This window comes from Pavona decussata, unplaced genomic scaffold (assembly GCF_977016875.1).
Source record: "Pavona decussata unplaced genomic scaffold, jaPavDecu1.1 SCAFFOLD_156, whole genome shotgun sequence".
Classification (NCBI taxonomy): domain Eukaryota; kingdom Metazoa; phylum Cnidaria; class Anthozoa; order Scleractinia; family Agariciidae; genus Pavona; species Pavona decussata.
In genome coordinates this window covers 6,937,501-6,952,500 of record NW_028145568.1, presented here as the reverse complement: position 1 = coordinate 6,952,500, position 15,000 = coordinate 6,937,501, and the positions used below count along the sequence as shown (strand labels likewise).

Genomic DNA, 15,000 nt, shown 5'->3' with positions numbered 1-15,000 from the left:
ATTGCGGAAAAACGCTACCAACGACACAAAATTACTTGTTAATATTTTAAGCTAACCATGATTCTAGTGACTGTGATTACTAAAATTTGACTGATCAAACCATTGCAGGTATAATCCTGAAAATACTCAAGAATGATTTTGAACAAGAGAATATAAAGCTGAAAGGTTTCACTTATCACTGCAAAACAAAAATAGGAAGTCATGTTTACAAGTTTGTTTATAATCGACCAAAAAGATTCTTCCTTATTATCTCCACTTTTGATGGAGGATAAAGGAGGATGAAACAAACTGACTTATACACAAAATCGACCAACTTCGCAAAAACATTTTCCCTTGACAGTTGCAGTAATAACGTTAACTCGCATCTAATTGGTCGTGAAACAATAACGTTAAAAGAACGGCTTACAACTTACCTTGCAGTGAGTCCGTGTAGTTTCATCGAAATGCCAGAAAAGAGAGATCGCCACGCAAGATGCAAACGAGACCAGCGGTAACGAACAGATCCATGCAGCGAAGGCGTCAACAGATATGGAAATAATAGGCGACCGCAGGCGATTACTGACGCCCATGTTTATAATTTGATCATTCTACGTTCGGGCGATCGATCAATCTCGTACCCAGAGTCCTCAGGCTTATTGGTCGCTGACCAAAGAGCCTGAGGACTCTGGGTACGAGATTGGCGATCGATCCGATATGACAATGCACAGCGGTAATGAGATCATAGCATACAAAATGAGTTAAAATGTAGTTCTTGTGACCGAAAAGATCAAGGGTGAGCATAGTAAATATTTAAGATTACAGGAGACAGACGAAAACCAGAGGAGGTCTGAGAGGTGGTGGGCTAGCGTTCTGAAATTTTACTCCAATCTTAATCTTAGCAGGGTGGTTTTTTTTTTTTTTGGTTGTTTGTGTTTGTCGTTATAGGGTGTCTTGTATCTGTGTCCCCCTGGATTAGCAAGATTAATGGCACTATTAGATTATTTTAAAGAGTAAAAACATATGCCAGGAAAAGGTATATAAAATTAATCAGCCATGAAATGTATTCAATGAGTCTGTTACTTTCTTTGCGCATTTAGAAAAGACAAGATCCGTCACCGGGGGCGTCTGGTCACATGTGCTCATTCGTTCATTGGCCACGATGGAGTTTTCTGCATTGTTAGTGACGGTAGGTTGCATTTAAATCAACATAATGTGTGTAGGACTGGAAAAAAAATGATTGACATCTGCGAAAGTTGACTCGGCTTACCATGTCCAATTGAGCATAGATCTTCAAGACTGTACTATTGTGGAGTTCACTTATTTGGTTGTATGGCAAAAAAGGTTAAATTCGCCCTACAAGCCTTAGTATATATCCCACACGTTCGGAGCTTAACCCGGTTTCTCTAGCACGGAGCCCTAGGCGTATTGGTATACTCCACCTGGATGGGATGCTAGTCCATTGCAGTGTTACTCCCAGCAGTGTGTCGCTGGTACCCATTTATACACTTGGGTGAGGAAAGACAATGTGGAGGAAACAACAAAGCAATGAAGAGACCAACCTGGCCTCGAATCACATCGACCGCCCCATCAAACGTCTGACACGCTAACCACTACATCACCGCGCCTCCACTATTACTACCATTAATTTTAGTTGTATACCGGTTGTTAATTCATTGCAGATCATGGAGTCAGCTGGAGAGTCGCCGGTGAGATCCCTCAAAACGGTACATTTGAACCGGATGAGTCACAGGTAATCAAGCGGTTTACTTCAACCTTCCTTCTTGAGAGTGGGGGTTAGGGGCAGCGTTATGTTCTTAGTTCTCGATTGCAACGCAGTCCATACATTTCGGTTGAGTTGGTCCGGCCTCCGAACCCGCGGTCATGATCATAGTACACAAAGTCTGGATGAACCGGCTGTGACTATGGAGAGTCCTCACACGCGTTACTGGGAGGTGCGAAGGTCCACGCCGTTTCCGAACTAGTCTACGTGCCTTCCAAGTTTCGCCTTTCGGCTGATTCGAGCTTCTTTTCGCGAGATTTAAGGAAAAAAACGACTATTTCAGTTTGTGGAATATCAAAACCGAAGTACACCATTTGCCTATCGCGTACAACATAAGGACAGTTTCATCTACATCTACATTTATTTAGTTGGAAAAAATCCATAAGACATCCACACCCTGCAGTATTACTACGAACAAATTCGATATTTTTCATACTGTATTCGTTAGTATTATTGAATTCTCATATTGCTCTGCGTCTAGACCTTCTTCGAATCCCGGGGCCTCTTCCAGACAGAATTTAACTTAGAAAACCTTTTCGCTAGTTTCATTGCTTTTTGAGAAAGAGAACCAAATGATACTAAATATGACATGTGCTTCTTTAAACCGCCTGTTCGAATTTCTATAACATAAATACACGTTGCAACGGCTTGCCTTTTATGAATGGTAGGGGATCGGTATCCCAAATTGGGTAAAATCTGGCAGATCTTTACGAATCGGACGGTCAACCAAGACTTTCAAATGCTTTAGATCTTTAGGCTATTTTCCAGTTTTTAAGACTGCTTTACAAAGCAAGGCCCATTATAAAAACATATATTTATAAACATTTCGTATGAAAAGATTTAGTTAATTGCATGCCGGAAAAAGCCTTATCTTCTTACGATGCAAAAAAGCTTTGCTTGTTTAGCCCCTCTTGAAAATATGGCTAAAATAAGCAACTCTCAAATTGCCCACTGTGGAATTTCACCTTAGTTTAGAAATGTGTTGATAGAGTTCGTTTTTTCTCGGCAGCTGATCGAGTTGTATGATGGCATTATCTTAATGACTTCTCGGAACCAACAAAACTTCCACTGTCATTGTCGCATCATGTCCAAAAGTTACGATGGCGCGGAAACCTTTGCACATTCTGACATCTACTTCGACGGAACTCTCATAGATCCGGTGGTAGCAGCCAGTTTACTGCGATACAGAAACACGGTCTACTTCTTCAATCCAGCCAATAAGCTGCTCCGTGTAAACATGACATTGCGATGGAGCGGCGACAGTGGCGCGTCTTGGATGGGAGCTGTGAATGTGTGGAGAGGTCCAAGTGGTTATTCGTGTCTTACAACTGTTCCTGGCATACAGGCAAATGAAAACTTTATTGGTCTGGTGTTTGAGAAAGGTAACTTGCGCTATTAAGAGAGCATTGTATTCGTTAGGTTAAACTCTCACCTAGAAACTTATTTCATTTGTTACTGATTAGCCCTTAAGATCTAGATTTTACTTATTAAATAGAGTTACACCCATATGAAATTACTTGATGGTCAGCAGCAAGCGACTTCCAGTATGTATGATACTGAATTATAATTTTTTCCATGGGAGGGGGGGGGGGGGATTCTACCCAAGTCGACTTTAGCCAACGCCAAGTCGACTTTAGCAAACGCCGTGAAACTAAATGTCTTTTTTAAGAAAAAAAGAAGCTGTTTCCAGCTTAGACTCGGGCCATATTTGACTGTGTGGTGCGTTAGGCTACAATCTTTTAACAGTGATAACCTCCAGCATCGCCAATTCCCCCAAATAGATAGCCTGCGAGCAAGCTCTCTTGGGGGTGGATCCTCTTTCCCTCTCCCGCCCCCCACCCCCAAGAGAGCTTGCTCACAGGCTACCAAATAGATAGATACAGAGATAAGTGAGGCAATAAGTAACCACCTGATAGAATTGCATTTCTTGCAGTCAGAATAAAATACAGGGGAAAACGACATTTGTCATACGAATGCGTTTAATAATCCCCAGGCTTTAATTCTTACGTTTTCACCTTTCGTTTAAAGACAGAAACCATTTGTACGGTCGTAATATGTGTGTGAAACCGGGTCAATGACGGATCGTAATTTTAGGAATGATCTAGACGGGGTGGGGGGGTACACTCCCTTATGTGACCTTAACGGGGACGTGCGGCCCAATAGGGTGTGGTTTTCAGGGTGTTTTGTCTTGAACGGGGTATCTATTTCATCACTTTCTGTCTTAAACAGGGTATCCCTACATGACCTAATGGCTTAAACAGATTGTGATTGCCAATGCATTAAAATACAGTAAGAAACTAGTGTATTCTTATTTCATTCCAGTCTTAAACAGGGTGTGATTTTGTCTTAGAAAGGGCCTGAAAATTTTGAATTCTGTCTTAAACGGGATAGGGAAATCGGAGAATTGTGTCTTAAACAGGGTCAGGGTTTGAACGCCTGAGCCGCACCTCCCTACCCAAGCATCTGTTGAGAACTCCCCCCCCGGATCTAGAGTAACGTTAAGCATCACGCGTACGTTTATATCCTTGTACGTTTTTCAATGTTTACTTGTTTATATTTTAAATGAAATTCTGGGGAAAGCGTTTGTTATTCACCTTTCATTTGAAGACAGAAACCATTTCTACATTCATTTAATTGTTTTTCTATAGTAAAGTATCTTAGCCTGCGAGGTCATAGACTGATTTAGTAGCCAAATTTTCGGTTAAACAAAACTAACCTTGAGGTACTCAGGTTAGCCTAAAAAAAACTCCGGTTAGCCTAAAGAGCACCCCAGTTAGCCTAAATAGCACTTAGGTTAGCTTAAATAGCTCCCCGGTTAGCTTAACGGTTAGCAGTTTATGTTGGGGTTGTTCATGCCTCGTACATCTGGCTCGCATATTGTAAACACTCCTCACGGCACGAAAACAAATAACGCGACCGAGAATTTAAAGAATTTGTTAACACGACAGAAAACGTAACTCGTACCAGCCGAGTACAAAAAACGAGACCGAGAACAATAACTCGGGGCCCGAAGTCTTATCTCTCGGCCCATCGCGACCCCAAAAAGAAAAAAGAATTTGATAATGCTACCGAAACCTTAACTCGGTCCGCCTTACGGCCTGAGTAATTATCTGGGAACAATTTTATGTGGTTAGTGTTCATTGACTTTGATTTTACCATAGCAACCAATTTTTGACAAGCCTTTTTTTCAGAAAATGGAAAATTCCATTTTTAAAGAAAGAAAAATTAGTTTTCTTACAGTAACTTTTATGTTTTTAAGCTCATATTAGCGTTGCTTTATTGGTTTTGGTTACTTTTCATTCAATTTTGGCGGTTTCCTAAAGTAAAGTTTTGGGAACTCAAGAAATACAAGCTGAGATGGCGGATTCAAGATGGCAGCCATTTGGCAATTTGGCGAAATCACCACGTGATGTGATGTCATCACCTCTTGTTGCAAACTTCAAAGGAAATTTTCTTGGGCGTAATTTGTACTTCACATGTCATTATCATAGCTTTAATAGTCGCGGAGATATGGAGGTGGGGGGGCGGGGGAGGGGGGGGAATCCGCCCCACAACGTATATGCAGTGTAGTTTATCTACGTTAAAGACCCTTATCTTAGCGTGAGCGTTAAAACATTTATCTTATTTGCAGTCGGTTTTCGGTTATAACTAAAAAAGATAAAATCAGTTACAACAAAGAAGTCATTTTCATGCTGCTAATTAATGTGCTCCTAAATCCTCCATAGAACAGGAAATCTAACAACAACAACAACATTAACTTTATTTTTCAAACTGAAAAGAAGGCCTTTGTAGCCCGCAGTTAGCAGAGCTATTCTAGGCGGGCTACTTAAACTGACAATATATAGTTAATAAGCTCGCACGCACACACACACACACACAATTAAATAAATAAATGAGCGAATAAAGAAGAATAAATAATAGATAATAGAAGTTTTGTTATAGATAATAATCTCATCTTAGCCAGTGCATGCATTAGGGAGCTAAGAACGATCACAGCAAGCAAACCTTACACGCAATTGTAATTTGTAACACCCTAATCTTTAAGAAGCTCAGTTCGTCTTTAAATTCTTGTTTTCAAAGTAATCCACAGCAAGCGAAGCTCCAGTAAAAATCCACGTACAGTGCCAGTGAAACGCTATGTTGGACAAAATTGTGAAGTACTCAAACAAAGCAAAGAGGGTGTACACTGGAGTGATAAGGTGTTTGTTAAGGAAAATGCGAAACGAAAGTATTGAATAGAAATGTTGGAATTAATATCAATAATGGCAGCTTATCGTTGTAAAAGAAAAAATAAAATAAACAAATAGATAATGACCAAAGATCTCAACCAACTATCTCCGATCATGTTCAGTTTTACAAGGAAAAAGATTTCAGGCACTTAAATTTTTGATCGATCACGATCTTTAGTCAAGTCACCCAGATATCCAACCATTTACCTGGCTACCTTCCTTTTTCCCTACACACCTAATTTACTTACAAACCTAACCACGTACCTATCGACCGACCGACCGACAGACGCTACCTGGATGGATTACCCACCCACCCACTTACCTACCTACCTACCTTCCTCCTGTCCCACCTATCCACCCACCCACCTACCTACCGACCTTCCTCCTGTCCTAACTACCGCCTCCTACCTATCCACCCACCTATCTACCTACTGACCTTCCTCGTGTCCTACCTACTGCCTCCTACCTATCCACCCACCCACCTACCTACCGACCTTCCTCCTGTCCTAACTACCGCCTCCTACCTATCCACCCACCTATCTACCTACTGACCTTCCTCGTGTCCTACCTACTGCCTCCTACCTATCCACCCACCCACCTACCTACCGACCTTCCTCCTGTCCTAACTACCGCCTCCTACCTATCCACCCACCTATCTACCTACTGACCTTCCTCGTGTCCTACCTACTGCCTCCTACCTATCCACCCACCCACCTACCTACCGACCTTCCTCCTGTCCTAACTACCGCCTCCTACCTATCCACCCACCTATCTACCTACTGACCTTCCTCGTGTCCTACCTACTGCCTCCTACCTATCTACCCACCCACCTACCGACCGACCTTCATCCCGTCCTACCTACCTATCCATCCACCTATCTACCTACCGCCCTTCCTCCTGTGCTACCTACCGCCTCCTGTCCTCCCACCTACTTACCTACCAACCTTCCTTCCGTCCTACCTACTGCCTCCTACCTTTCCACCTACCTACCTACCTACCTACCTAACGACCTTCCTTCTGTCCTACCCACTGCCCCCTACCTATCTACTCACCCACCTACCAACCGACCTACCTTCCTCCTGTCCTACCTACAACCTCCTACCTATCCACCCACATACCTATCTACTTACCGTCCTATCAACCTATCCACCTTCTACCTACCTACCAACCCACCTAGCTACCTTCCTACCTCCCTACCTACGTAATGTCCTACCTATCGTCCTACATACCTACCAATCTGCTCTCTTGCCTACGTAAGCTCACCTACCTTCTGACTTACTCACTATATAAAGTTTACATCTCACAGCACATCAAGTGGCCCTAATAAGGATACTTCCTGTTTCACAATACCAGTTGTGTCTAAAGAAACAATACACTGCCAGGCCAAATGAACAGCAGTTGAAGGACATAGTACAAAGATTTCTTTTAAACAAAGCATATTCCTGCAAAAAAAAAAAACACACACACACAAAGCATATACATCAACGCCTTCGCTACCGGAGGAAAAGTTTAGGAAATTACTGATTATCACTGGTTATTGGTTAGTACTGATGAGGTTTGGAATTTCGTTCAGCCAGCTTTGAATTCGTGTGTCAACGCTCATCACGACTTAAAAAGAAAGAGAAACATATGAGAATATGCATGGGGCACGCCATGGAATCATCGGTACTGTTCATTAACTTTTCCGAATAGATTTTCTACCAAAAAATCAGTAGGCGGAGTCAGGGCTCAACTCATGGCTCCGTACCTAAATACTACTCTTGTTGTATGAACCCTTTGTAAACAGAGACAAGCAAGATTAACTTTCCACAGTCTGCTCGACAAGCCACGCCTAAATGGGCACCCAGTAGGGTCATAACGCAATACCATCGGAATGATCACCGCTTTCCACCGAAATAAAGAAGCATGGGTTAGCAGTCTGGTGCAGCTTAACTTCCATTTATTAAAAACTGGATCCTTGTATTATTCAATTCCAGGTATTTAATTGGTTAAGCGGCCATGGTATACGAGCCATTATACCATGCCCAATAAATAGCGACCGTTAAATTGTTTTCTGGTTGTTCTTGCGAATCAGCAAGATCCAGCAATATTTCTTGTTTGTTTTTACTAGAACAATTATTCCACTAGCGTTTGTTCATATATGAGATGATTATAGCCAACTCGGCGCTACGCGCCTCGTAGGCTATCTATCATTTCATATCCAACGCGCGCTCGTGGAATTATTGTTAAATATTGATAACTAAACTCTCATTTCATTTTCATTCACCCCATATCCTTCACGGCACTTGATATAACGCTTGAAGGCTTAAACAAAGTGTGTACATTGAACTACAACGATTATTCAGAAACGTTGGTTGCATCGGAAGTTTAGCTTAATTATCTATGGAACCTGATGTACCTCATCGGTGATTGGCTGAGAAGCAGTTAACCTGAATAAAACACACCACAGGAGCATAAAGAACATGGCGCACACCATGAATACTATAAAGGACCCTTCGTGGACATCTGAAACAAACAGAACCATGAAAGTTTGGATCAATGAGTGCGGTTACACACCATCACAAATGACACATATCCCGTGGTAAATCAATCCTCGGTAAATCATTCTCAGGTTATCATTTACCGATCGGGGCATCTTGATTGGTTCACTTAGCTCTGCGACATCCAAGAGCTCCCGAGCTTTCTACTGGGATAAATCTCATAATGGCTTTTTGTCATCTGGACCCATCCATCCGTGCCAAATTTTCAACGGCAAAATTTTTCCTGAGAAAAGACGGTTCTCACGTACAAAATACACTTACCGGAGTAAAAAGGTCATTTATATTGGGAAAAGAGTCCCTTCCAAACCGCATCTCATTTTTACACATTAAAGTTCACCCGAAAGAAAATAAACAGAAAATAAGTCGTCAAGGCAATTTTCTAATGAATCCTGATGAACATATATATAAGGGAAAAAAAACAATTTTAACTATCAGCGCTTGGTTTTAAAAAGATAAAGGGGGTTAGTTTCCAAAGTAGCGGTGGTGGCAAATTGCAAGAAAAATTGCCTGGTGCAATAGCTCCTCCCCTTTCAGGGTGGAGCACGGGCTCATATTTTGAACAGCGGTTGTTAATCGAGCTTAAAAGAAATACAACCTTAACCAAATCACAGCAAGCACTCACAAAGTCTATGTTAGAAATGTATCTCTATCTTACCATAGTTATCAGTTGAAGAAATGTAAGTTAACGTTATAAGAGCTCCATTCTCCGCTAGATGTAGCACGCTTGCTGTAAGATTGACCACCCAAAACCACCAAGTTTTTAAGTTGTATTTTCGGCCTGCTTGGGTATTCTTGAAATGTTTATGAAGCCAATATGGCACAATCAGGACTCTTGGAAGACAGTGCAAAGCAATTCCCACTCGCCAGATAAACTTCTCAGGCATATGTCCACCTATCGCAGCACTTATTGAAGGTAAATAGTTTGGAACCTAACAGAGAGTTTGAACATGGAAGGATATTTATGGAAAGTGAGAAAAGATGAACTGAAAGGTAAAATGCTTCTTACTTTACACGCTCTCATTGGAAAGAGAGCACGAGTAATACCCTTGGCCCACAGGTTAGTGCGTTGAAGCCGGGCGGCGGGCATTTGGGTCCCAGCTAGCTCAAGCGATCTTGCGCTACATGGAACGATATTCTGAAGTTAAATTTAATTTAATTTTTTTATTGATTTATATTGCGCAAATATAGATCAACCAGTTAAATGCGCATAACAACAGTCATTTAACAATGCAATTAAATTCTAATGGGCATTAACTATTAAAAACTGAATAATTACTAAAAGTCATTGCTATTACAATAGTATAAAAAGTGAAAAATTCTAACAGTAGGCATATCTATCGTTAAGTTAAACCACAAACTAGTTCTTAAGTCTATTACAACAGATGTGTTTTTATAAAAGATTTAAAAGTTCTAATGCAAGTACATTCCCTGATGTGTTTGAGAAGCGGGTTCCACCGTTTTGGCGCCGCAACGCTTAAAGACCTGTCCTCTAATGTTGATAATAATTTCCCTTTAGGAGATAACTCTATCCGCGTTTGCTGTCATTCTGAAAACCTTAAAGTTCGATAAAGTGTTTTAATGATAGATCTTCATGGAAATAATCACTTTATTTAAGTATCAATCTATTTAGCGCAGAGCCCTTACTTGAGATCCTCTTCAGATCGAATTGGGATTTGGAAATGTTGGTTCATGAGGAGAGGGGAAAACCGAAATACGGAGAAAACCTTTTGGAGCAAGGACGAGAACCAATAATAAACTCTTAACCCACATGTGACGCCGAGTCTGGGAATCGAACCCGAGCCACATTGGTGGGAGGCAAATGCAAACAGCCACTCTATGGAACTTTTCACAGTTTGCACTTTAGCGAATTTATTTATTTGTACGGCTGCGACAATCAGAGAAAATTTTATCGGATACATCATGATCCAGGATCAAGTAATAACGTTATGCCTTTGGTGCTAATCTGAAAACCAACAGTAGCAATATCAGCTAGATTAGTCCCATTTACCTCGCTTTCATGTTGTTGCATAGTAGTGAAGGCTAACTTAACCACTCCTTCATGTTGTTGCATTTTAATAAGGTTCCAAAGGTTGGTTTGTGATTGGGCCATTGGACGTATCTGAGATGACGTCACGACCGGAAAGAGAGCCATGCAAGAGGGTCATGCAATACCGGAAGTGAGTGGATTTGTGCCCAGTCCCCTCCCGAGTAAAAGACACCATGATTTTTGTGACCACCGGAGACAAACTCCACGTGTCTATTTCACTTACGAATTCTCAGAGGAAATCTCCGAACGTAGGTAGGGTAGCCGAGGGCGTTTTTTACATAAATGTCTTAATCTGTGTGGAAGTACAGGACCTGCTCTCCCAACAGCTCTTTAGCTTCGCGTATCCTTTCTGTACAGTCTTTTGTAATTTGGGGATGCACCAAGTTCACGAAAGAGTGCGTTCCTCGTCCATGTGTCGGAAGGTCACGTCGCAACTCTCAGATACGTCCGATGGCCCAGTCACAAACCAACATCTGGAACCTTATTAAAATGCAACGACATTAAGGCGAGGTTAAGGTTGCTATGCAACAACATGAATGCGAGATAAATGGGACTATTCTAGCTGATATTACTACTACCAACAATGATAGCTTCAGGAAATTAGGTACTTTTTTGCTGAAACTACGCTTTGTGTAATATGAACTAAAAAGGGTTTTTCCTAAGTAACCAAAAATTTTTTTAATTGTTGGTAATCTTTCACTCTTGGCCAGACTGTTTGAGCCAGTGGGCCTCAATTGAAGCTGTTAAGGTCAGCAACAGTGTTCAAAAAATGAATAAAATAAGTATAACAAGCGGCATTCCTATCCGTGGAAAGCTCATTTAAGAAAAAAATAATAATAACTTTCGCGCGAATTGAATCACTTTGTATACGTAAATAAGTGACGGGTTGAGCTCTTTTATAAACATCTCATAGATGATACAGTCAAGTTTTTACCGACACCTTCTCCGATAGACCCCGCTCATAATGGTGGGCATAATTATTATTCTATTATGTGCATACAAATACGCCTTCTTGACCTCGCTTTTGAGTGAAAATTATTTTGTTTTTATACATGCTAACGAGGCCAGGAAGGCTAATTTAAATGCATAAAAAAGAAAAACAATTAGGCTCGCCATTTATGAAAGAGGTCTATGGCTTGTCCAATTCATGCATGTGTTTCCCAATTGTCGACTAAAGGCTATCGTGCTCGACAATGCGTTGGTGTAAGTGTCGATTTGAATACTGACTCATATGACATATACATTTTGCATAGACCGCATTTAAAGTAGTACACAACGCAATGCTCGTTCACGATCTCCAGTTTTGGCTCGATCGGTACCGAGGTTTAAGGATCGTACCAGATTTTCCTGCTTGTAAAATTACAGATTGTTTTGAAACCGATTTTGTTACTGAGGCTATGTAGCTGTCGAAAGCCGATAGTGCAACATTTTAGATTCAAAGAAATGATAGGTTTTCTAGTATTTTGTTCTCATGTTTTTACAAACATTCCAGTGTAGGAAACGTTTAGGAACCCGCGTGTCAGTTGTTGTTGTTGTTCGGAGGTTCTATATATTTGACAACAGTGTTGAAATTAGCAAGTGATGTAATGTTCTAAGCCTAGGAAAGCAGAGGATTCAGGGATCTCAAAACACTCGCGCAAACGAGAAAGAATTCGCTAGTTGTTGTTGCTGTTGACGCGAATAAATCAAAGGAGAAAGTTGAAATCTCGTGTGACCGTAGCACGATCTGGAGTCAGATTATGTGATAAAGATTTGTGTTTATGTTGGAATGATTTGGAGCCCGAAGAGTAGCTGCTTTCTTAAGTTGCCAGCTGATCTTTCGTCTTAATATCTACCAAAGGAAGGAAAATGATCTCATGCAGGGTATCCTTGGTGTCCATGTCACTGTTGCCCGCTGGTCGTGTGGTTGGTGATACACATGCTGATACTCAATCTGTGGAGTCAACTAGCTTGGTGGGGTACTCAGGCATATTAAGGTGGTCTTCCACTCAAAGAGTTAATTTCTTTAGAAAAGAACTTTGCCGGAAACTTTTACCATCACTTTATAGGGATTCACGCCTTGGCTTCAAAATGAGTCTTTTCAGGTCACATCTCATAACAGTTAATGATTAACCAGCCTTCTAAGTAAAAAATAGGGCTGTTGATTGCAAGAACGATATCTTACTAACGCACGGTTGGATAAGTATGAAATCAACTTAGATCTGTCCACTGATGAATTTTAGGCCATAAACCTCGAATATTAAGCAGCTTGGCCTCTTTAGAATTTATTTTATTATTTTTTTTCCCAGAAAGTAAGGTAGAAGGAAATAAAAAAGAGGGCAAGGATTCACTTACTGGGAAGAAGTTCAAGATCGTGAGCATTTCTAAGGTTTACGACCTAGGAAATTAAGTCCTTAAATCTTGCTGAAAATATCAGAACACTAGGTTACAAAGCGGCCGAGATATCGTTCTCAAAAGTTCATTCAGTTCAAGAAATTCTGTTATTGGAGAAAAACAGCCTTAAAGATAAGGGAACGGATTCTAGACAGCTCATTCGTCGGTTACAATTTTGCTATTTTTAAAAAAGTGACTTTTCTAACCTAACTTCACTTTTTTGAGTAGAAGACCACCTCAAGGCATGGCCAAAAGCCTAATTTGCATAAAAGCAGAAAACAATCATAACATTGCGTACATTAAACAAAAAAATGTCAAATTTGACAGTTATATAAAACGCGAAGACCTTAACTGATTTTTGCTTCAAAGTGACGAGCATTTTGGTCACGTGACCTGTAAATGATCATTGATTGTTAAAGATCTTCTAAGCCAAATTAGGCCGGTATAAAATGAAACAGAATTAAATCTCCTTTGGTGTCATTCGTTTACATGTCAAGGGCTTGAAATTAATTAACCTTGTTTGCGTGTTCACATTCAATAACAGTCCTGCAATTAAGGGAAATAAGTCACGTGACATTAGAAATGACTTAATAATTTCTAATAGGAGTGACAGGTACCACCATACAAGGCTAATTAATAATGAACTTTCATATTGTAATAGTATGACACCCGAAAAGGTTTGATTATAGTTTGTTTTATATGCCCCGTTTTATACCTTAATCATCATTTAATGATCACGTGACCAAAATGTTCAACACTTTAAAGCAAGAATCAGTTAAGGTTATCAAGTTTTAACTGACTGCCAAGTTTGGCATTTCTTTTTTTTTTTTTTTTCAAATTTATTTCTTTTTTATAATAACTTTGTTGAACTTAGACTTCATACAGCATAACAAGATACAAATGCGAAATATAAATACAAATACATAATATAAAATCAAGCTTAAAACAAAGAATCACTGAGTAACACAGTACGGTACCTACACTACCTACGATACTTACACCACGCTACTTACACGGCTTACAGTACAATGCTTACTTGCACAACTTACATTCCTTTTCATTTCTTTGTTCAATCTACGAAATGTTATGACTGTTTTCTGATTGTATGCAAATTAGGCTGGCGCAGGCTGTGGAGCTCTGAAAACACGTTGACTTTATTAACCTCATACCCGCCAGTGAAGGATTTCCACGATGAGGATAATTTAAAACAGCTAACAGTAAAAAGTAACGGTAAAAAAGCGGAACGACGTTTCGACCGCTCTTCGGTTATTATCAAGTTCAATGTTCAGAATAAAATTTAACATATATTATATACATAGAGAGAGAGCCAATGATGTAAAAAGTGTAATTATTTGATAATGACCGAAGAGCGGTCGAAACATCGTTCCGATTTTTACCGTTACCTTTTACCGCTAGTTGTTGTTGTTGTTGTTGTTGTTTTTTAAAAAACCCTTGCTGATGAAGATCATTTACATGCCCTATTGCTCATAGTTCGTATTAGGTCAATTTTATACCGTTGGTGGACATGGCTTTGATAATGAAGTTAGAGGCCAGTGTCAGGTTGGTTTCTTGTATAACATTGATTTGTGTTTGTGTGAATCAGATAATTCGTAATGCGCTACGGTTCATTTTGGTGGATGTCTGTTCGGAAACATTAAAATGCCTCAGAAATTTGGATTTCCACCGAAATGAACTGTTCCGTGACCAAGACAAGTGTTGCGTGACGACATTATTAAGTGAGAATGGAAAGCAACAACGATCGTGTTAAAATGTGCTAAGGTTCGTGACCATGACAGCGATGCATGCTAATTTAAAATTTATATAAAGAAATATTGAAACATTGCGGAAAAACGCTACCAACGACACAAAATTACTTGTTAATATTTTAAGCTAACCATGATTCTAGTGACTGTGATTACTACTCAAGAATGATTTTGAACAAGAGAATATTAAACTAGTAAAAGGTTTCCCTTATCAATGCAAAACACAAAGTTTATTATCGACCAGAAAGATTTTTCCTTATTATCTCCGCTTTTGATGGAGGATAAAGGA

At 40.1% G+C, this 15,000-nt stretch overlaps 3 protein-coding genes across 3 annotated transcripts in view; 1 reads left to right on the top strand and 2 right to left on the bottom strand.

The window, feature by feature from the left end:
• Positions 1 to 592, bottom strand: part of LOC146465598 (acyltransferase PGAP2-like) — a 16,669-nt gene extending 16,077 nt beyond the window's left edge. The window contains exon 1 of the mRNA XM_085128662.1: positions 414 to 592. Within this exon, the coding sequence (XP_084984788.1) occupies positions 414 to 569 (156 nt within the window). The 5' untranslated portion in view covers positions 570 to 592. The remainder of the gene's footprint in view (positions 1 to 413) is intronic.
• Positions 1 to 3,175, top strand: part of LOC146465597 (sialidase-1-like) — a 29,597-nt gene extending 26,422 nt beyond the window's left edge. The window contains exons 6-8 of the mRNA XM_085128655.1: positions 1,077 to 1,165; positions 1,659 to 1,729; positions 2,769 to 3,175. Of these exons, the coding sequence (XP_084984781.1) occupies positions 1,077 to 1,165; positions 1,659 to 1,729; positions 2,769 to 2,772 (164 nt within the window). The 3' untranslated portion in view covers positions 2,773 to 3,175. The remainder of the gene's footprint in view (positions 1 to 1,076; positions 1,166 to 1,658; positions 1,730 to 2,768) is intronic.
• A 2,376-nt stretch (positions 3,176 to 5,551) lies between these two features.
• Positions 5,552 to 15,000, bottom strand: part of LOC146465596 (acyltransferase PGAP2-like) — a 12,235-nt gene continuing 2,786 nt past the window's right edge. Inside the window, exons 2-5 of the mRNA XM_085128687.1 lie at positions 9,184 to 9,457; positions 8,387 to 8,493; positions 7,322 to 7,430; positions 5,552 to 5,945 (exon numbers count right to left, since the gene is read on the bottom strand). Coding sequence (XP_084984813.1) covers positions 5,809 to 5,945; positions 7,322 to 7,430; positions 8,387 to 8,493; positions 9,184 to 9,457 — 627 coding nt within the window. The 3' untranslated portion in view covers positions 5,552 to 5,808. The remainder of the gene's footprint in view (positions 5,946 to 7,321; positions 7,431 to 8,386; positions 8,494 to 9,183; positions 9,458 to 15,000) is intronic.